Here is a 23,044-nt window from a genome sequence, read left to right as displayed (position 1 = left end):
AGATCTGAATCCTTTAAAGGTTAACTAAACACCTGCTCAGAGTCTGACTCCACCCACTAGAAATATTTGAAAATGCAGGAAAAGTGGGCAGACCCCGGCGGGGATAGAGGGAACGAACCGAGTGCGGGGGGCAGCTGAGACTCGTAGTGACGGATTAATTGACAGCTGCTGTCAGACTCTATGTTATTATTATTCCTCACACGGTTGCAAGACGACATGTACATGAATCTGGCGTGGTGAGCTGGAACCTGCTTACGCCAGCTGTCACCACTTACGCCACAGGCACCGCAACAGCCAATAGGTAAATTCAACTGCAGTAGCCACCGTTCAACCTGAAGAGGGCAGCACTCAGACGTTTTTACACCATATATTGTAGAATTAAAACACTTTATACACAAATGTCAAAAAAATTACTTGAATCAATGACCAGTACTAATAAAGCCCCATGCTTACAGATCATTAACTAAAAAAAGTGGGTTTAGGGTTTAGTTACCCTTTAAAGTCCAGATAGTAGTTGAAATATTTTCCACTGATGATTATACTGGAATTACTGTTAATATTGCTGCTACATTATCCAGTATACTAGTTAATAATAAAGTGTTTCTTAATAAGCTATACATTTATATTGAAATAATGTGAAGTTAGAGATTTGTGTTTCTTTACATATTAAAGAGTACTCCCAATTAGTTCCACACAATAATGTAAAGATATTCTAAACTAATTATGCCAAAAAACAACAACACTGGAATCGGGATCAGTATCAGCCGATACTGAGATTTACGATATCGGCCCGGAAGAGAAAAAGTGGTATCGGTGCGACCCTAGTTGCAGTAATCGCCAAATAGTTGATTAATCATTCTAATAATTGTTAGATTAATCGATTATCAAAACAATCCTTACTTGCAGCCCTATCTGCAAAACACTATGCCAATAGTTTTTTTTATTTTCATCATTACCAATATTCATCCATATTTTAATGATAAAAAATTGAAAAGCAAAAATGCAACGAAAAATGTGACGAGGCTATATGAAAACCTGCCCCGTCAGCACATACATCCGTTGTGTCTCCAAGTTCATAACTTGGGAAAAATAATGAACCATATTCCTTATTGAACGTCATCTGGTTAAATGTCTACACAAAACTCTTAATCTGGTGAATATACTGTGTAAGCAATAAAAGATTAATTTGTTAAATACTTAAATATAGAGCATTATGTTATGTGTAAATCAGATGTTTTTTGTAATTGTCATACTGCTGTGTCGCTTGGAACCGCACCCAAGACGTTCACCCATTGTTGCACTTGTGTACATGGTTCAGTGAGAATGAAGGGATTTGATTTTGATTTGTAACGGAGTTGAGTCTCTGTATTTTCACAATAAGTGCTTCTTGTTTGTTTTGGGCTTGTTTATAGTTAAAAGTTCCACATTCTGCACCAAATCTTAGTTTTTGTGGTCATAAATGGGATTTAGGTTCAGCAATAAAGTGCATTTGGGACTTTATTAATTTTGGACTCTTTTAGCATCTATGTCTGTGCCAGTCATGGTAAGGTCTATAAATCTTTTTTTTTTTTTTTTTCAGCCGATTATTCAATTATCTGCAAAATCCACTATGGGTAGACCTCTAAACGTGAGAGTTTCATAAAACAACTTTCGCAGTACAAGGTTTAGGCTACTATCTAGACATCACCCAGATATCGAGCTCTAACTGTTCAAATGGTTTGTGTTTCTGGTAGACTCTCATAGTGAATGTGGTGGCTTGAGTTTATGTCACAGTCAAAATGAGGCTGTAGCAGTTATGAACTTCAGTTTGACGGTGAATCACTTCCATGGGCATTTAGTGTGCAGAACTCTTTAAGAACTTCTTATAGCAGTTGTCCAGCCAAGATCTTTGTGATTCATGACTTGAACATTCTGTGTGGTGTAACAGCTCTTCGGTCACCCTTTAATGAGCAAATCAGACTGGAATGGAGAGAGATGTGAGGGTCCTTTGCTGGTTGGGTTATTGTAGACCAGTGAAAGTTTCTGCAATCCTGTCATCACCAACCTTAGGCAGGTTGGTGACTCATCAGTCACAGACACATAAAACACATCCCTTGTTTGTGAATCAGACAGACTGCAAAGACTAGGCAACCTTCTGAACTTTTCCATCATCTCCGAGGATCCGTGTATACATGACCTCTGTTTTCCACAGAAAAGCTTTGGACTTTTATTCTTACAATGAACTTTCTATGATGAAAAGTGGTGATGTCAGACCTTCTGGGATGTGAGCATTGCTCATCTGAGAATGTTTTGAGTGGAAATGTTTGTTGGAGACACTCAAAATGCCAGGATGTGTTTAATGCAAAGTCACAGTGGAACGCAAACTTTGTACGCCTGTGAAAACATGTGAACTGCAAGGAGATTATGCATTGGGTTTTGTCCTTTGGGGCTAATTGTTGTGAACAGCTGAGTTTTGTAGTATTATGAGCTGTTTGCCTTCCCACAAGCACACCGTTTTTTTGTAGAATTTTTTTACCCGTTTAATCACCCTTTCTTCTTTGCTGTTTCCTTTCAAATTCAAATTTAAGAAGGCTTTACCCAAAAAATGAATTACCATGTGTTTCAGCATCCAGCTCGGGCCCTTCGCAAGATCTCTATTGTGTGACCCCTGGCTTTTCAAAACTCATTCTCTTGCTGAACTCATTTTCTCTGTTATTTACGTTACACTGACCTCAGCCTTCAGAGCCAATTTGTATCAAAATTGTCAGAGTGGTGTGAAGACGCAACGCAGCAGGGCTACAGTTATTCTGAATCACATGCTAGCAAAGTTATACTTTCTAACTCACACACACTGGTGCAGTCTAAACTCCCCAAACATGCCTGGAAAATGATGGCTAGGATAGGGATTGGTGACAGTGATCGACTAATCGAGTACAACAGACTTTAGGAAAACAGGATTAGTTTTCCTAGATTTTTCTTCATCTTATTATTTGTATATATTTTTAGCAGTGGTACTATGCCAGTTAGTTTGGATGGTAAAACCCTGTCAGAAAAGTTATTTAAAATAATACCTTACTGATGTCTTTGGCTGTTGCATTGGTTCTCTGGCTGTTTTTTTTTTTTTTTGGTGAACCAGCACAAGCATTGCATTTTTGAAGATGCTGCATTTAGTAAAAAATTGTTCAACTTTTAAAAACATGTCTTGACTATGGTTGGGTGATAAAACTATATAAATATATATAGAGAAAAATACATTTTCAATATTTAGCCGATGTTCTACATCTATACGATCGGATCAGGAACTGTTCAGCACTCAGGAACTTTTCAGCAAAGTTGCAGTGCATTCAAGTATTCCGACTCCGTTTATTTCCACACATTTTGTTATGTTGCAGCCTCGCGTTAGTTTTTTTATTTTCACATCAATCTACCTGTCTGTATAAGGACTCACCACTGAAAATTAATATCATAGCAAAAGCCAAGCCATGAGGTCAAAGGAACTGCCTGCAGAGCTCAAGACAGGATTGTGACGAGGCACAGATCTGGGGAAGGCAACAAAACAGTTGGTCACTCTAGTTGAGCTCCAGAGATCATGTGTGGAGATCGGAGAAACTTGCAGAAGGACGACAATCACTGCAACACTCCACCGATCTGGGCTTTATGGCAGACTGGCCAGACGATAGACATCTAAAGGATTCTCAGACTATGAGAAGCAAGATTCTTTGGTCTGATGATATGAAGATTGAACTCAATTCCAAGCGTCATGTCTGGAGGAAACCAGGCATCACTCATCACCTGTGCAATACCATCCCAACGATGAAGCATGGTGGTGGTAGCATCATGCTGTGGGGGTGTTTTTCAGCAGCAGGGACTGGGGGACAGATCAGGGTTGAAGGAAAGCTGAACGCAGCAAAATACAGAGATATCCTTAATGAAAACCTGGTCCAGAGCGCTCAGGACCTCAGACTGGGCCGAAGGTTCACCTTCCAACAGGGCAATGACCCTAAGCACACAGCCAAGACAATGCAAGAGTAGCTTAGGGACAACTCTGTGAATGTCCTTGAGTGGCCCAGCCAGAGCCAGGACTTGAACCCAATTGAACATCTCTGGAGAGACCTGAAAATGGCTGTCCACTGACAGTCCTCATCCAACCTGACAGAGCTTGAGAGGATCTGCAAAGAAGAATGGCAAAAAATCCCCAAATCCAGGTGTGCAAAGTTTGTCACATCATACCCAACAAGACTTGAGGCTGTAATCGCTGCCAAAGGTGCTTCAACATAGTACTGATTTAACCTGTTGAGTCTAAATACTTAAGTCAATGTGATATTTCATTATGGGGCATGGAGTGTAGGTGTAAAACTGTAATGTGAAAAACAAAATAATTGTAGTATTTTAGCATAAGGCTGCAACATAACAAAATGTGAAAAAAATGAAGGGTCTGAATACTTTCTGAAAGCAGTGTATTCATTCATGAAATCAGCCTGCTAGGAAGTTTTATCAGGCAGCCCTGCTGCCATGGAAACCGGCAATGAGGCTTGGTAGCTGCTAGCTGGCAGCTAGCTATCTGGCTAATATGATATAATTCTGTACTAAACAAGACAGCACTGAATGCAATACAGCTATCAACTGAACAGAACAACGACTCTGACACCATTGCTGTTTATGTACTATTTAGTTAAAAAAAATACAAATCATGATCCATAGTGCTGTTACAGGCAAGAATGTGTTGTTTCTTCTTGTGATGTTTATTGCCAGTTGGCAATCCAGCGTTTGGTCCATTACTGCCACCTACTGAGCTGGACTGTGGAGTGTAACAAGAAAGTCTTTCAGTGGAGCCAGTTGTGTGCTGAAATTATGAAATTGCCGACATTTCATCGAAAAGAGGTCACACACCTTATGTAAGATAAATCCTAAATTAAGTATACTTTAAAGGAAGCTTACTCTCTGGAGGTAACTTGTAAACAAGAAAGTTATGTTTAATTAATTCTTGAGGTCTTACAAACATGTGGAATTATAGATATTGTTGTTTAGACAACCCACTGACTAGTTGATTTTAAAAATATTTATGGTAATTTTGTAAATCCATACTAGGATGTTCTAGAAAGTGGACAAGCAGTTTTGTGTGCGTGTGTGGAGATATGCAGCTCTCCTCATGAATAAGAGATCCAAATCGGAGAAGACTCCAGAACAAAGACCCCCTGCAGATCCATGAGGGCATCCCCGCTCCGATTTGTGTCCATCACAATAGAGCAGATGAAATAAGAAGCAAAAAGAAGCGTTCATTTTTCTTGTCTTACGTCTGTCTGCGTGGCGGTCAGCGCCATGAGATGGATGGATGGCTCTGAATGCAAAAGGTCAGGAATTTAACCCTGCCCTCTCAGTGATTGCAGCAGAGAACGCAAATCTTAATTGTGCTGTCCTCTTTTACCCTGCGTCTGTAGAGATCAACAGCATCTCTCCTTCCTGATGCCTTCAGTCTGTTTTGTGAGTTTGTGTGTGTTTCCTGTGCCTCAGACAGGCCTTGTCGTTTTATCAAGGCGATGAAGACATGCCCTCAGGGGTCAAGCCCTAATAACTGCCTTTAACCTTTTGTTGACTTGTTCAGGATTGAAATCTACGGACGATTTTTGCTCATTAGTTGTGTGTTGTGGGTGAGGGTGTTTTACTGAGCTGGATAGGGGCTGTTTCTTGGTTTGTGGGGGCTGTGCATGATTTGGATGCTCCGTTGAACATCAATAGTGGTTGAGAAGGGTGTTTGCTGCACTTTATTGGGTCTTTTAATAGGCTCAGAGATGCAGCAGACGAATGTCTCTCTCTGGTACATTGAGAAGTCTGATTCAGTTTAGCAAATCGTTGGTTAAATCGGTTCATTTGAGTCATCAATCATAAGCCTTCAGAGAAGTTTCATTATGACAATATAAATTTTTTTTTGCAGTGTAATATTAAGTGTAGTAAGTGGTCCTTGCTAAAGTATGCATCGCTGTTACTATGTCTTATACTTAGGGATTTGAACAAACCAAATTTGGCATAACTAGTCTCATTCATAAGTTTAGCTGAGTTATTTACTGTCCTGCTGAATCATATCTTGCACTACAGTTCATTTCACAGTCACATGAGTAACTGGGAGTGTGTCGGCAGATCGTTTTACGCCGGACAGATTTAGATTCTTCAGTGACCCGCCGTTGTTTTGGAGTTCTGTTAATCAGAGTGCACATGCTGTGCCCTGCACCCTGCATTCATGCCAGCATGTGCTCTATCACGATTGCTGCGTAATCGCTAGATTTGTGTCATTAGTTTGGGGCCTAGATGAGAAATTCTGAATCAAATCATTGGGGGGGGGGGGTCTTTTTTACCAGCTGTTCTGTGTTTGTGTATTTGCATGAACGTGTATGTGTGTGTTCATTCCTGAACTCCTGCTCAGCATTAGTCATCCCACAGGCTGGCGGAATTGCTAATCAGAACACGCACTCTTACAGTAACTCAGTCTGTAGAGCAGTCTGTATTACTCTGACCAGATTTTGTAGTATTTAATCTTGCTCAAACAAACCAGAGGCCCAGACATCTGTTAAACCTGTCTGTGATACCCTGATCTGGGTACATCAGAACAGATCTGCAGACAGCTTTTTTTTAAATTTTATATGAAATAAAGTCTTGTCCCTAGATATGGCTCTGATCCCTTCTTCAATTTCAGTCAATTGCATTTCTTCACCATGGTTTTTATCCTCTGCCTGGCTCAAATCAGTTAGAAAAGTAATAGCAAACCTCTCCTAATGTATCATTGTTTATCCATAGCACAAAGAGTGGGGGGACGAGTTACCTAAAGTTTAATACCTAGTGTTAGGGGTTTGCTCAAATTCCTAAACCTAGGTATGAGCAATAGTAATGGTGATGCTTGTTTTTTCCTAAATTTCTGTATCCATGCATCTTGTTTTAACATCTCCTGGTTCTGTTGTTGTCTTCCAGCAGGCTAATGAAGCCCTTCACCACCAGCATCAGGTGGCCCCAAACAGCCTGCTGCCTCTGCTAAACTCTGAGCCGCTGGACCAGAAGCCTGTGATGCCCATTCCACTGGACCACAAGCCCCCCGTCAGCGCCGCTGAACTCCTCAAGGACAACGTAGCCAGTGGGGCAGGGGGAGGAGGTGGTGGAAATGGTGGTGGAGGCGGTCCGATGCCAGTCATCAAGAAAGAGCACAAGAGCAAAACGCCGTTCATCTGCGGCTACTGCAACAAGGCCTTTCGTGACAGCTACCACCTCCGCCGCCACGAGTCCTGCCACACCGGCATCAAAATGGTGTCCAGACCCAAAAAGACAGCACAAGCTGTGCCCACCATGGTCTCACTCATCTCCTCCATGCCCCGGGAGAACACAGCCGACTCCTCTTACATCTCCACCATCGCTGGTATCTTCTCCACTGCAACTACTTCTACATCCTCAGCTTCCACTATCATGTCCCCGACTTCCATGACCAACGTGACCCAACATAGTGCCCCCAAAAAGCCCCCTAAGCCCGTAAAGAAGAACCACGGCTGTGAAATGTGTGGGAAAGCGTTCCGGGACGTTTACCATCTAAATCGTCACAAGTTGTCACACTCGGACGAAAAGCCATTTGAGTGTCACATATGCCAGCAGCGATTCAAGAGAAAAGATCGCATGACCTATCATGTGCGCTCGCATGACGGAGGTGTACACAAACCCTACATCTGTTCCGTGTGTGGAAAGGGTTTCTCAAGGTACACAAAGCTTCTCACACTTTTACACTTACACGATTGAATCCCTAGGTTAAATTCATCTTAGAAATAATGTTCAGGTTATGACCACCAAATAACTAGGGTTGGGAATCATAAGGAATTTTAGCAGTTCTGATTCCAATTAAGGATTCTGGTGCTTTAACAATCCGTTTAGTAAATCTGTGTTGATCAGTGAAATACAGCCCGACAGATTCAAACCAAGAACTTGTTTGTTTGAGATTAATTTATTTTTAAATGATTCATCAAGAAGAACTGGCACATAAAGAGTCATTTGTTCATGTATCAGGCTGCACTGGTTGTGGTGTATGTTTCTTGTTGCATGCTACCAGTGAAGATGCAATAGAAGAATGTTTTTTCCATTGATCGTCCTTTTATTATTTTGCAGCACCGATTATTTCCTTCTCATCACTTTATTAAGGATAAAAATCTATCTCTCAGTGACACTGTATTTTCAGGAGCAGCGCAGGTAATGTTAAAAGGAATTTTCCGGGTTCAATACAAGTTAAGCTCAACCAACACCTTTTGTGACCACAAAAATGATTTTAACTCAACCCTATTTATATTTATTTTGAATGTGTAAAAACAATACAGGAACTCATTTATAATGGAAATGAATGGGGCCAGTCCATTAATGTTAAGTAATTAATTCAATTCTTCTCTATTGATACTAAGGATGTGCGAGACTAGTTGACTGTTCTGATGCTGCTAGTCGATGCTGGAATTACTAGTTGTTAGTGGTGCATCGATCAGGAAATTCGAGGCCTATACCGATCACTGATTCTTTAATACTTAGATCGGCTGATACTGATTTTATTTTTATTGGTGTGCCCTTTTTTTGCAAAAGTGAGCCACACTTTTGCAAGTTATATTCTGCAGTTATGTTTTTGCCCCAAACAGTAAAATTATATTAATTGTGAATTGTTAACATTTATTTGTATTGAAAACAGTTATGAATAGTTCTGTTGTGAATATCAAAGGTAATTGTGACATACTGGCAAGAGATGCGTTAAAAAATAAGACTATTGTTGATGTCTATTACTAGCTTCAAAACTGCTCATGTGTGGAATCATTAGTATTTATGATTTGTTTACTGCCTCTGGCGTTTTGTTGCAATACATATCACTAATTATTAAGCAAATGCCGTGCCGTTATTTTAGGTTAAACCGTTATATCTGTTATTAGTGACTTTCTGACCAACATCAATCTGACATTAATTGGTATCCTCAATTAAATTGGTAATAGCGCTGAGATGAGTTACTGAGAGCACCTGGAGAGTGCTTTTTTGATTGACACTGAGAGCGCGCATGTTGAAAGAGAAGCTAATAGCACTCATGATCACGGCTCACACATCACATATACTCAGATTTGTATTCACATGTTTATTTGTTGTTTAATTAATTTTTATGCCTGTTTGCATTCTCTTTATGCTCTCCATGCTGACTGTGCAGCGAGTCAGAATAACTACTGTATTGACTAGAAAACGGGCACCTTAATATCATATACGTTATTCTTACATATGTTTTCAAACAAACCAGCATATTCATCTAAATTACAGCATGTCTGAAAGTTTAAATGTGTGAATGCTTAGAATTGCCACAAACTCACCCTCCAGTGGCCACACTTTATGCATCAAGGGGCTGAGCAAGCTCTCAGTCATTAGAGTAGCAGTGTATACATGCTGCAAAAAGTTTGGCCCTGAATCTAGGCATGGATTTAAGATAAAAATCAGCCGATTTTGATCAGTGGCTGATCGATCAGTGTACCCCTACTAGTTAAAATACTGTCATGTTAATGTTACACATTTTAAATGAAATTAATAATACAAATATTATTAAAGAGAGGATATCTGGGGCAGATGGACAAGTTTTAATTTTAGCTCAGGCTGCGCGTGCTTCTACCCTTCTTCTAACAGCTTTAGGTGATGTAGATCGCAAAGTATGAGAGAATTATGCAAAAATTCAAAATAAGTAAATACAGAAGCACTCTCGTTGTTTAAAACTTGCATCTTTAAAGAAATGCTACAGCACGACGTTATATCTTTAATGCATCTTTTATTAAAATTCAAATAATAAGAAAGCAGGTCATGTAAATAAGTATAAACCCTGAAACTGGCATTTCTCTGCGGTCAATACTGCAGTCAATACGGTTTCTATGAGTCGCGTGAAGATACCCGATCTAAGGGGGAGAGAGATTGAAACTGCACCCGGCCGATGCATGCTATGGGGCTCATCTCTCACGTGCACACTCGCTGCAGGATGATTATTACGTGATGATTCATGAGGTATTGAATCATAATATACAATACAATTGAAGTCTACAAACTACAACAAACATGAAGTTTACATAAACTTGAATTGAAGAAATTTTTTTTTTACCACTCCGCAGATTTAATATTAGCAACCTATAGTTTTGGCAAGTCGTTTAGGACATCTACTTTGTGCATGACTCAAGTAATTTTTCCAACAGTTGTTTACAGACAGATTGTTTCTCTTTTCCAGTGGTCAGAAGTTTACATACACTAAGTTAACCGTGTCTTTAAGCAGCTTGTAAAATTCCAGAAAATGACGTCAAGCCTTTAGACAATTAGCTTCTGATAGGAGGTGTACTGAATTGGAGGTATATTTTAAGGCCTACCTTCAAAGTCTCTTTGCTTGACATCATGTGAAAATCAAAAGAAATCAGCCAAGACCTCAGTAAAACAATTGTGGATGTCCACAAGTCTGGTTAATTCTTGGGAGCAATTTCCAAATGCCTGAAGGTACCACGTTCATCTGTACAAACAATAGTACACAAGTATAAACCCCGTGGGACCACACTACTAGAGTAGTTTGGTGTGCGAAAAGTGCAAGTCAATCCCAGAACAACAGCAAAGGGCCTTGTGAAGATGCTGGAGGAAACAGGTAGTCAAGTATCTATATCCACAGTAAAACAAGTCCTATATCAACATAACCTGAAAGGCTGCTCAGCAAGGAAGAAGCCACTGCTCCAGAACCACCACAAAAAAGCCAGACTACAGTTTGCAAGTGCACATGGGGACAAAGATCTTTTTGGAGGAATGTCCTCTGGTCTAATGAAAAAAAATTCAACTGTTTGGCCATAATGACCATTGTTATGTTTGGAGGAAAAAGGGTGAGGCTTGCAAGCCAAAGATCACCATCCTAACTGTGAAGTATAGGGGGGTGGCAGCATCATGTTGTGGGGGTGCTTTGCTGCAGAAGGGACTGGTGCACTTCACAAAATAGATGACATCATGAGGAAGGAAAATTATGTGGATATATTTAACATCTCAAGACAGCAGCCAGGAAGATAGAACTGTCGCAAATGGGTCTTCCAAATGGACATTGACCCCAAGCATACCTCCAAAGTTGTGGCAAACTGATTTAAGGACAACAAAGTCAAGGTATTGGAGTGGCCATCACAAAGCCTTGACATCAATCCGATAGAAAATTTGTGGCCAGAACTGAAAAAGCATGTGCGAGCAGGCCTACAAACCTGACTCGGTTGCACCAGTTCTGTCTGGAGGAATGGGCCAATATCCCAGCAACTTATTGTGGGCAGCCTTCCACAAGCTTCTCAAGTTAAACAATTCCTAACTGACCTAAGACAGGGAATGTTTTCTATTATTAAATGTCAGGAATTGTGAAAAACAATTTTTATATTTGGCTAAGGTGTATGTAAACTTCTGATTTCAACTGTATGTGTCACTGTTTCTTAAAATAAAGAAAATTGGAAATAAGTAGCTTTAAAAGGAGACTGTTTGTTTTTTTATGAGTTAAAGATGGATGGAAATGGTATTTGCCCCATATACTGCAACAAAATACATTTTTATTTTTTATTTTTTTTGGCTCGTTTTCCAATATAAATATCTGAAACATTTAAAACAACGTACATTTACTTTAAGAGCTATACTACAGAAGACAATGTTTTTTTCTGAGAGTAAAAAAAAAAATACAATATTTTAAAATATCAAAAAATCCTTAAAAAAAGAAATGGATGCATTCACCTAAGAAGCAGCATATAAGAGCTTTCAGAGAATATATCTTGAATATAAGTATATTTTGTCTTTGCACTGGCAAAAGTATAAACGTGAAAATTGTATTTTGTATATAAGAAACACTTGTAGACAAAATACACTTATATTCAAGATGCAGTAATTCTTAATATCACAAATGTTGCTTCTGAAGTAATTGTATCTTGTTTTAAAGATTTTTAGACTAATTTAAATGGGAAACTGACAAACACTGATTTAAAATTAATTTCAGTTGAGACTTTAATTCAGTGAATGTCATTTAGAGGTATATTTAAAAGATGATTCTGTCCTCTTTATTGTTAGCAAGCACATTTAATACAACCTTTTAACTCGGGGCACAAGCTGAATAGTTGGTTAAGTGCTAATGATTAATCATTGAAATAATCGCCCGAATAGTCGAGTAATCATTAGATTAGTCTATTATCAAAATAATCGTTAGTTGCAGCCCTAATACCAATGGACAAGGATCTGTTTTTATGGTGTAAAGGAAATGCAAAAGCGGTACGAGAAACTCTGAAGCTCATCAGACGCTAAATATCTGAACATGGGCTGAGCGCTTTATTTATAAAAAGCCAACTTTCACCACTTAAAAAAAAAGACATTTTTGTTTACGGGTAATCAGTTACTTATTTCTGGTCATTTTAAGTGCCTTACTGTTACCGCAATTTTTTTTTATTATTATCATGTGATGCGTTTCTGCGGTAATCAACATAATGCTACAAATGCTGTTGATTGAGCCAGGATTTGACCCTGGATCATTCCTTAAAGTATTTTAGTACAGCGTTCCATATACATCTGCAAAAAAATTGCGCATACTCAAGAGCCATTAACAAAACCAAACATCATGAATCATTCGGTTCCAGTATTTAATTTGTTTCCAACCCTACAATTAACACTTATGAAAACATCAAATAATGCTAAAAATATATAAATTTAAAGGATATGTAAGAAGGCTGATTTCCATCCTGCATTAAAACTGGGCTGTTTGTGGATTGTGATGTCAGTGTGTTTAATACTGTCTGCTGAAATATTTGTTCAAAGCTCGAGCCGAATCCACCATCTGCTGTTCTGATGATGTTAAGATTGTCTCGTTCCTATTGGCTGACACTGGCTGATTTATAGTTGTTGTGAATGAATTTGACCGCCTGCCTTTGTAGAGCCCAGCATGCAGAGGGTCTGCATGAACAGAAGGAGGGGGGTGCTCGTATTCCTCTGTTATTCCCTCCTTCCCTCCTGTTTGTTCTGTCTTAGAGGATCAGCACTGGGGTTTCCCTTTGAGTCACTCAGGGGCCACAGACACACGGCTGCTTTGGGAGTCAGTAAGCTTGTTTATAACCTCATTTTGAAATTAAACAGCAGAGCTGTGAGACCATCAGACAGGCATCCTCTTCCTGCTTATGTTGCTATGCCTGAAATGAATCCCCAGATTATTAGTCATGCATTGCCACAAGTCAAAGTACAGAGAGAAACAGCTGTTTTTCGAGCTCTGAGAATGCCACCAGAAAAAAAAAATGTATAAACGCCTCTGGCGTATTTTAGAAACACTCTTGTTACGTTTGTTTTAATCCAAATCTACTTTAAATTTGATTGCAACATTGGGGAATGAGCATCTTTTCTAGCTCACAGCAGTTATAAGGTCAGTCTGATCGCCTGATAGCTGGATGAATATTTCAGAAGTTCATGCAGAAGTCAATCTGAATATCTGAGAATGTGAGCAAGTCCAGTGTTGTTTTGGCACTTTAGGGTTGATTTATATACAGTGCATCCGGAAAGTATTCACAGCGCTTCACTTTTTCCACATTTTGTTATGTTACAGCCTTATTCCAAAATTGATTAAATTCATTATTTTCCCCAAAATTCTACAAACAATACTCCATAATGACAACGTGAAATGTATTAAAAATAAAAAACGAACATGTACATTAGTATTTACAGCCTTTGCTCAATACTTTGTTGAAGCATCTTTGGCACCAATTACAGCCTCAAGTCTTTTTGTGTATGGTGCTACAAGCTTGGGACACCTATTTTTGGGCAGTTTCTCCCATTCTCTTTGCAGGACCTCTCAAGCTCCATCAGGTTGGATGGGTAGCGTCAGTGCACAGCCATTTTCAGATCTCTCCAGTGATGTTCAATTGGGTTCAAGTCTGGGCTCTGGCTGGGCAACTCAAGGACATTCACAGAGTTGTGCCGTAGCCACTCCTTCGTTATCTTGGCTGTGTGCTTAGGGTCGTTGTCCTGTTGGATGATGATACTTCACCCCAGTCTGAGGTCCAGAAAGCTCTGGAGCAGGTTTTCATCAAGGATGTCTCTGTACATTGCTGCATTCATCTTTCCCTTGATCCTGACTATTCTAACAGTTCCTGCCGCTGAAAAACATCCCCACAGCATGATGCTGCCACCACCATGCTTCACTGTAGGGATGGTATTGGCCAGGTGATGACGTATGAGTGCTGCCAGCATGTCTGCAGAGGTTGTAGGGGTGGGGGTTCAGTCTGTCAGTGCTCGGACCATACGCTGCACACTGCATCAAATTGGTCGTCCCAGAAGGAAGCCTCTTCTAAAGATGTTGCACAAGAAAGCCCGCGCTGAAGACAAGCAGACTAAGGACATGGATTACTGGAACCATGTCCTGTGGTCTGATGAGACCAAGATAAACTTATTTGGTTCAGATGGTGTCAAGCATGTGTGGCGGAAACCAGGCGAGGAGTACAAAGACAAGTGTGTCTTGCCTACAGTCAAGCATGGTGGTGGGAGTGTCATGGTCTGGTGCTGCATGAGTGCTGCCTGAGTGCTGCCGGCACTGGGGAGCTACAGTTCATTGAGGGAACCATGAATGCCAACATATACTGTGACATACTGAAGCAGAGCATGATCTCCTCCCTTCAGAGACTGGGCCGCAGGGCAGTATTCCAGCATGATAACAACCCCGAACACACCTCCAAGACGACCACTGCCTCGCTAAAGAAGCTGAGGGTGAAGGTGATGGACTGGCCAAGCATGTCTCCAGACCTAAACCCTAATATGTGGGGAATATGTGGGGAATCCTCAAACAGAAGGTGGAGGAGCACAAGGTCTCTAACATCCACCAGAGTGGAAGAGGACTCTAGTGGCAACCTGTGAAGCTCTGGTGAACTCCATGCCCAAGAGTGTTAAAGCAGTGCTGGAAAATAATGCTGGCCACACAAAATATTGACACTTTGGACCCAATTTGGACATTTTCACTTAGGGGTGTACTCCCTTTTGTTACCAGAGGTTTAGACATTAATGGCTGTGTGTGGAGTTATTTTGAGGGGACAGCAAATTTACACTCACAAGCTGTACTCTCACTACTTTACATTGTAGCAAAGTGTCATTTCTTCGGTGTTGTCACATGAAAAGGTATAATCAAATATTTACAAAAATGTGAGGGGTGTACTCACTTTTGTGAGATACTGTATGTGTGTGTATATATATATGTATAAATTAAGACTTTCACCACAGTTGTGCCATCATTTGGACCAAAAAAATGGCCCTACCTTTTTTTATATATATATATATATATATATATATATATATATATATATATATATATATATATATATACTTAAATGTTAACCAAGTCAAGGTTTCAACCAAGTCAAGGTTTCAGTGAAGAACATGTTTGTGATTTAAGTCCATTGATATTTAAAGATAATTCAAATATCACTTATAAGCAGAGTATTTTTATTTGCTGTCATTTGTAATTAAGCTGTAATTTCTTGCCAAATTATGCAAAAAGTGTGAATATTATTTAATTATGTGTGTATTTAGGATATATAAAATGCTATGAAATTGACCTTGGCAAAAAAAAGGACTCAAAAGGACCAAAAATAATCACCGTAATTTCCACCACAGAAACAGAATTTAGGATTTGGTGGAAATGACATGCCTTACACTATCCTGTGTAACATGTACATACACTGCTGGACATTGTTAGCAGACAAATGTAAAATATTAGTGAGAGTATGAAAAACATTTTCACAATATTTTTCTTTGTAGAATTCCAAAGTGTTAAAAGTGTCTGGAGTTGTTTTCCAACCCAATAATGTTCTCCAACTGTTTTATCTCTTTTCAGGCCAGACCATCTCAGCTGCCATGTGAAACACGTTCATTCCTCAGAGAGACCTTTCAAATGCCAAGTAACGGTAAGCAGAATCAGAGACCTCATTACATCATCGCTAGAAACAAATGTAAACCCCAGAAAGAGTAATTCATTAGCTACCAGCATTGAGTAAAGAACTTAAAAGTCTTTAAATAGTGGTGGACAAGAATGCGTCTCCTAATTGAAGTGTAATGTAACCATATATAGACAAACTGGATGGTTTGTGATAAAGTTTTGAATCTTCACTGCAGGCCTGTACATCAGCCTTTGCCACCAAAGACAGACTCCGGTCACACATGATTCGGCACGAAGGGAAGGTCACCTGCAATGTGTGTGGAAAGATGCTGAGTGCCGCCTACATCACCAGCCACTTAAAAACACACGGCCAAACCAACTTCAACAATGCCTGTAACAAAGGTAAGTGCAATGTGCTTGGCTGCCACAACATACTATTAGCCTCTTGTCCAGTCAATAACTCTCCCCGCCTCTCTGGGTGACTCATGTAGCTCTAGTACCAACATCCTTCTACTAATCTTTCATCCTCTCCTTTCTGAGTCTCTCAGCTCTATGCTGTCTTGTCAGCTCCCAAATTCTCTGGTTTATTAGAGGTGACTTGGTCCCCCCTATTCCATTTACTCTGGAGTTGAAGAGCCCCAGTGCAGACATTTAGTACTACAAATTAGTTTCACAGGGCTTGCTAAAGCAGGTATATCCTATCAGACGAGGTTCTAATCCTTTGCATGGTTTTGTGGAACATTCTAGACTATTTTTTGCTTGCCATTGCCTTTTACTTTCTAGTTCAGGTCTTAAAGGGATAGTTTACCCATAAATGAAAATTGTCATCATTCTCTTATGCAGGATCTGCACTGACTAATAACAACCTTTTGTAAGAATAAGGTATGACAGGGTCAAGAAAAAGTCAGGGACACAATATGTGTTGAGTATGATATGCACTCTGCAGAAAGAGGACATACTGGGTTTGAACAGCACCGAAACCATAATTACTGTTATTAGAACACGGCCATAATAAGCACCGATTACATGCTGTTATTGTAATTTATGATGACACTGACACCGCTGCAAGATCAGTATATATAAGTGTTAATGTGCAGAATAAAGACAAGAATGATGAGGGGCTAGTCAACTTGCGGCCCAAATGTGCCCTCCATCAGATTTTTTTATAAAATTGCCTTGCTGTCTGATATACCAGAGTGCTCTCTGTGCTGTTCATAGGTGCGAGGCTCAGCAATCAGCAGCAAGTTTAACAATGCTCAATGGGGGAGGCCTGGGTAACTCAGCGAGTATTGATGCTGACTACCACCCCTAGTTCGAATCCAGGGTGTGCTGAGTGACTCCAGACAGGTCTCCAAATCGAATTGGCCTGGTTGCTAGGGAGGGTAGAGTCACGTGGGGTAACCTCCTCGTGGTCGCAATTAGTGGTTCTTGCTCTCAATGGGGCACGTGGTAAGCTGTGCGTTGATCGCAGAGAGTAGTATGAGCCTCCACATGTGGAGACTCCTCTGTGTCATGCACAACGAGCCATAAGATGCACGGTTTGACTTGTACCTTGCCACCCGGATTGAGGTGAGTAACCATGCCACCGTGAGGACCTAGTAAGTAGTGGGAATTGGGCATTCCAAAATAGGGAGAAAAAAGGGGATAAAAATAAAAAAACAAAACAACACTCATTGGCACATGCGTCAGCCGTCATCAATTGTCCATACCGGAGTGTGTGTTTTAAGCTTTTCATGCAGTAGCTTAGACACACTGCTTTGCTAAACATGGATCGCACCGTTTAGGTGAGCATTCGATCATGTCTTTTTCAATCAAATGTATTTATATATATCTCTTAATTGTATAGAGTTCAAAGTAGATGTGCTGAAAAGAATTCTTGAAGTGTAAAACGGGCTGTCTCATCTGTGCAGGGTCTTGTCGAAAAGTGAAAATGTGGAAATGGACATGCAAATTCTTTTGATTTGGATTCTATTTGGTTCTGTACAGCTGTGAATGAACAGCATCAACTCAGTTTGTTTTTCTTTTCCCTATGATTATCTGCAGGATTTCCCCCTCACTGAATAAGATGATACTTTATAGAGAAAATGGTCATTTTAACTTTTCTTTTTTTCTTGTGAGAGGGATTTAGCAGATCTAAATGTTCCTCTGTTTTCATAATTTGTAAAAAAAAAAAATATATATATATATAGCCCTAAAATTGAAAAAGGATTGATGTTTTGTTTGTTTATTTGTATTTATTTTTAAAGTAAAGTTGATAAATTATTTGTTAATTAAGAGCCAGTTCTTATGAAGGAATTTATGGACCGACCTTAAAACATGATAACTCAATACAGTATACCCTGTGACTATTCTAATATAAATAAACAAACAGTATTAAGGGTGTTTAAGTAAAGTGTTACTTGCGAAGAAAGTGATGGCTAAGATGAATACGGAATGTTCGTCCCTGCCAAGTTTTCATCTGGATAAAATTGCCCACGCAAGAAAGTAGTTGAAGAGCCCTGCTAGATGTACAGTAGGTAAATTTGCATGAGATCACTGATAATTCTAAATGTCAGTTTGTTCTTGTTGACTTATTTTGACTGACTGAACAAAATAAACAGAATGAGCTGTAAGCGTTAGGTAGGTGGAGCTCCAGGTCACACCTACTGATGATGTGGACCAATGGCAGTAAAAAGGTGTTAAACTGTTAGGACTTTTCCTAAAATTTTGCCCATGCGAGCTGTTACGAACTACCGAAAAGAATGCAAAAACATTGTCTTTTTGGCCAAATTTTGTTCTAAATGACGTCACATCCATTCATTCTTTGATTTCGTATGAAGTATATGCTTACTAGCCCAAGGCAAAAGCACCCATTGTTTCATCTTTTTTTATGTTATCATAAGTAGTCAGTAACACTTATCCTCAACAAGCCACATGATTTGAGGCATCATTCATTTACAGGTCGACTGATATTGGATTTTGCAACAACTAAGGTGGTGGACAAAGCCAATAACTGATTACTCGGCCAAAAGTATTTTATTGAATGGGTTTAAAAAATATAAATTTATTTGTCCTTAATCCAGCAACAAGAGTCCAAAATGAATGAAATGCTAGATGCAGTTTATTGTTCAACCAAAATAAAAATAACTGAAAAAAAATAAGGATTTTGTGCATAAAATGGAACTTCTGTATCTAAACAAGCGTGAAATAGAATGGGGATTTTAAATGTCACACAAATTATGCATTCTTTCGATCATCTAAAACATATTACAATATAAACACTATCAATTAAACAATGTCATATAATAAAACAAATACTTTATGAGCAGCAATTCATCAACTTTAGATCATCATTCATCAATAGTAGACCATCAGTGATGATTCATAATAATTGTCCTGTATCATGTAAAAACTAATGCTGTCAGTTGATAATTTTTTTTAATCGTTATTAATCGTATAATTTTTCGTAGTTAATCGCAATTCATCACAGTTTTTGAAGGTGCTGAAAATCAACTCTAAATATGCTTCTTTTCCTGTCAAAATTAATTTTTTGTCTTCTTTGGAAAGAAAACAAAACAATATAATGATTATAAATATTTTCCAAACAAAGCCTTCCACAGTAGTCTGTAAAGATAGAAAAAGCATTAATAACACACCAATTTAGTAACATTAATCTTTTCCCAAAATCTAAGTGGGGGTTTGATTCATTGAAAGATCTAGTCCCCACATAGGTTGCATATTCATTGCAATAGGTCAGGGGTTCTCAATGGATCACCCTTGAATTTACTATAGTAATGTACCTGTACTTTAGGCTGAAATAGGCTGATAATAAATATTATTATGTTGCATATATCTATATTAAATTTGTCATAGCTACATTAGGGGAGTGAGGGAATATAATACATTTTTGTTACAACTTATAAATATTAATATTTTGTATTTATTGTTTTTACATGTGTGTAGAATAGGTCTACTGTCCATAATTACAAAAATGCCATAGTTTGTTTGCTAGAAATGATGTTACATCTAACCATGGTAGTGAAGAAGATCCATGCTTCCATGTGTTTACTATGGTCTTTTTACAAATACCACTGTTAAAACTATAAAAGTAATTAATTAATAAATACAAATTTTCAAAAAAGGCAAATGTAAAATATATTAACTATCACTTTTATTATTAGTTTCTGTCTTCGCATTTTAATATTATAGGCCCCAGAAATAGCCCTCCATCTGTTTTAATTCAAGAAACGTAAGGTTTGGTCTCATTCATGCGTAAGCCTGCTGAATTTATTAACAAAACTTTCAAATGATGCAATCATGCATCGAAGTTGCATTGAGCAAATAACACAAATAATGAGTTTTGTGTTTTATGTTTTGTTTTGTTTTTTTAGTCGAATTGGGGGGGATGGGGGGTGTTCATCAATAAAGGTTGAGAACCACTGCAATAGGCATTTGATCTCTTAAACTCTCATTCTCCACAATATTAATCAGCCGGCAGACTGGCAATTTGCTTTGTTACAGCCATCATGAATCTTTTATCATGATTTGCTTCAGGGCTAGCGTCAAGCGCCACTTTGAACTTCACATGAAAAGCCCTTGCAGACAAAAACGTCTCCTGCGTTTTGGTGATAGTTAAGACTTGGCGTGACTCTATGGTAATTAAAATGTGCCTTAATTAGGCTGAAAAATACTTGATTCCTGTCACAAGTTCCATCTGGGCATATTTTGTACAACAAATAGTGTTAAGAGCTCCTTTCCCCATCACTTTAACAATTTACACTGAATCACTGCTGTGTTTGAGGTGTGCTTCAGTGTAATGACTTCAGGTGGACAAATCACAAAGGTTCTGCCATTCAAACCAGTGTTTATGCTAAATTGACAGTACATTTGTTAATCGTCTTTAAGAAAACTTAATGCATTCAACTTTTTCTCCAGTTTCTCTGGGAAAACCGTCAGTCAAAATCAATTAATCGAGTCAAAAAAGAAATATCGGTTGACCTCTATCATTCCTAGCATACATGGTGCTAGTCAGAGGTTTACATGCAGTACACTTAGCTGAAGTCATTAAAACTAATATTTTAAGCACTCCACAAATTTCATATTAGCAAGCTAGAGTTTTGTCAAGTCTTTGTGCATGACACAAGTAATTTTTCCAACAATTGTTTACAGACAGATTGTTTCACTTTTAATCACAATTTCATCTTATGTGTGCCTTTAAGCAGCTTGAAAAATTTTAGAAAATTATGTCAAGCCTTTAGACAATTAGCTTCTGATAGGCCAATTGGAAAGTCAGTGCCTCTTTGTTTGTCATTATGGGAAAATCAAAAGAAATCAGCCATGATCTCAGGAAAGAAAATTGTGGACCTCCAGAAGACTGATTCGTCCACAGAAGCAATTTCCAAATGGCTGAAGGTACCACGTTCATCTTTACAAACAATAGTACTGAAGTAAAAACACCATGGGACAACGCATCCATCATACCGATCAGGAAGGAGTCGCATTCTGTCTCCTAGAGATTAATATAGTTTGGTGCGAAAAATGAAAATCAATCCCAGAACAACAGCTAAGGACCATGTGAAGATGCTGGAGGAAACTAGGGATGGGCACAAGTTCTCGTATAATCGGACGTGGCAGCAATGATAGTTCATGAAAACTATGATCGATGGTGATCAAGCATGATGTGGCTTTTCACTTAATTTGAAATTCAGTGACAATTACCTGACATCTAAACACAAACATGTCAAAGAGGAAGCGTATTTTGTATTTAATTTTGAGATGGGTTATGTCATGATTTTAAGGGGCATATTGATTGTCTGAGACATCACATAGCAACCAAACTGATATACGACACTGCAATGCTATAATTACGATAATCAGAAGAGAGTGTAATTAACCGTGTTTTGAAAACCTGTCTTTGCAAAACGTTTGCTATACACATTTTATTATAATTTAATATAAGAACTATATGACCCGTTGATGGATATTATTTAAAGGTGCATGTTTGTTGCTGACTGTATACCTCTCTATCCTGGCTGCAGAAATGTTTGCGTGGCGTAACACATGCAAATGGGTCTTCCAAATGGACAATGACCCCAAGTATACCTCCAAAGTTGTGGCAAAATGGCAACAAAGTCAAGCTACTGGAGTGGCCATCACAAAGCCCTGACCTCAGTTCGATAGAAAATTTGTTGGCAGAACTGAAAAAGCATGTGCAAGTAAAGAAGCCTACAAACCTGACTCGGTTGCACCAGTTCTGTCTGGAAGAATGGGCCAAAATTCCAACAACTTATTGTGAGAAGCTTGTGGAAGGCTACCCAAAATGTTTGACCCAATTTAAACAATTTAAAGGCAATGCTACCAAATACTAACAAAGTGTATGTAAACATTTGACCCACTGGGAATGTGATGAAAGAAATAAAAGCTGAAATAAATAATTCTCTCTATTAATATTCTGACATTTCACATTCTTATAATAAAGTAGTGATCCTAACTGACCTAAGACAGGGAATGTTTTCATTGATTAAATTTCAGGAATTGTGAAAAACTGAGTTTAAATGTATTTGGCTAAGGTGTATGTAAACTTCTGACTTCAACTGTAGTTCTAAAGTTTTTTAAGGATTTTTTTTTCATGCATTAACACTCCATTTATCATAGAGTTCACATTTAAATGCATCTGTCTCATGTAGTTTAGTTTTCACATGTCTGTCTGCTTATCCGTGATTAGCTCAATCTCTTGTTTGATTATCTGATAATTTTTTCTGTTAGACTTACTATTGTATATTTAAAAAGCTAAATTATTTTTGTTTTTTAAATCTGCCTTCTTTGAATTGGCTGAAAGGAGTTAAATCATTTTATTATAGAAAGTGCATTTGTTGTAAAGTTATAGTCATTTATGAGTTCACGCATAGACCTGCAGCCCTGTGTTGATATGGGTCTCATAATGCATCACTGCAGGCAGCTGCCTGCCCTTCATAACCCTCTGTCTGTTTCTGAATAGGAGACTGGCAGTGGAACTACTCAGGGCAACGAAAAGGTAAAAACGAAACAAAACAAAACCAAGTGGGAAAGTAGATGTACACACACACCATAACCATTTGCTCTCCTCTTTCCTCTGTTGTTCAAAACAAACTATGTTCCTATTGTGTGCACATGCTTTATTTATATCATTTAGGT

General features: G+C 38.7%; 1 protein-coding gene across 3 annotated transcripts in view; it reads left to right on the top strand.

Moving 5' to 3' along the window:
* vezf1a (vascular endothelial zinc finger 1a) overlaps positions 1-23,044 on the top strand; it is a 31,990-nt gene that overhangs the window by 4,329 nt on the left and 4,617 nt on the right. Inside the window, exons 2-5 of one of the 3 annotated variants that reach the window (XM_052117174.1) lie at positions 6,940-7,709; positions 15,851-15,920; positions 16,129-16,294; positions 22,869-22,904. In XM_052117174.1, the coding sequence (XP_051973134.1) occupies positions 6,940-7,709; positions 15,851-15,920; positions 16,129-16,294; positions 22,869-22,904 (1,042 nt within the window). The remainder of the gene's footprint in view (positions 1-6,939; positions 7,710-15,850; positions 15,921-16,128; positions 16,295-22,868; positions 22,905-23,044) is intronic. The other 2 variants (XM_052117175.1, XM_052117176.1) reach the window with 2 other exon arrangements.

Source organism: Xyrauchen texanus, chromosome 44 (genome assembly GCF_025860055.1).
Source record: "Xyrauchen texanus isolate HMW12.3.18 chromosome 44, RBS_HiC_50CHRs, whole genome shotgun sequence".
In the NCBI taxonomy this organism is placed as follows: Eukaryota; Metazoa; Chordata; class Actinopteri; order Cypriniformes; family Catostomidae; genus Xyrauchen; species Xyrauchen texanus.
Note: the sequence above shows the minus strand (reverse complement) of the source record. Positions and strands in the feature narration are given on the sequence as shown.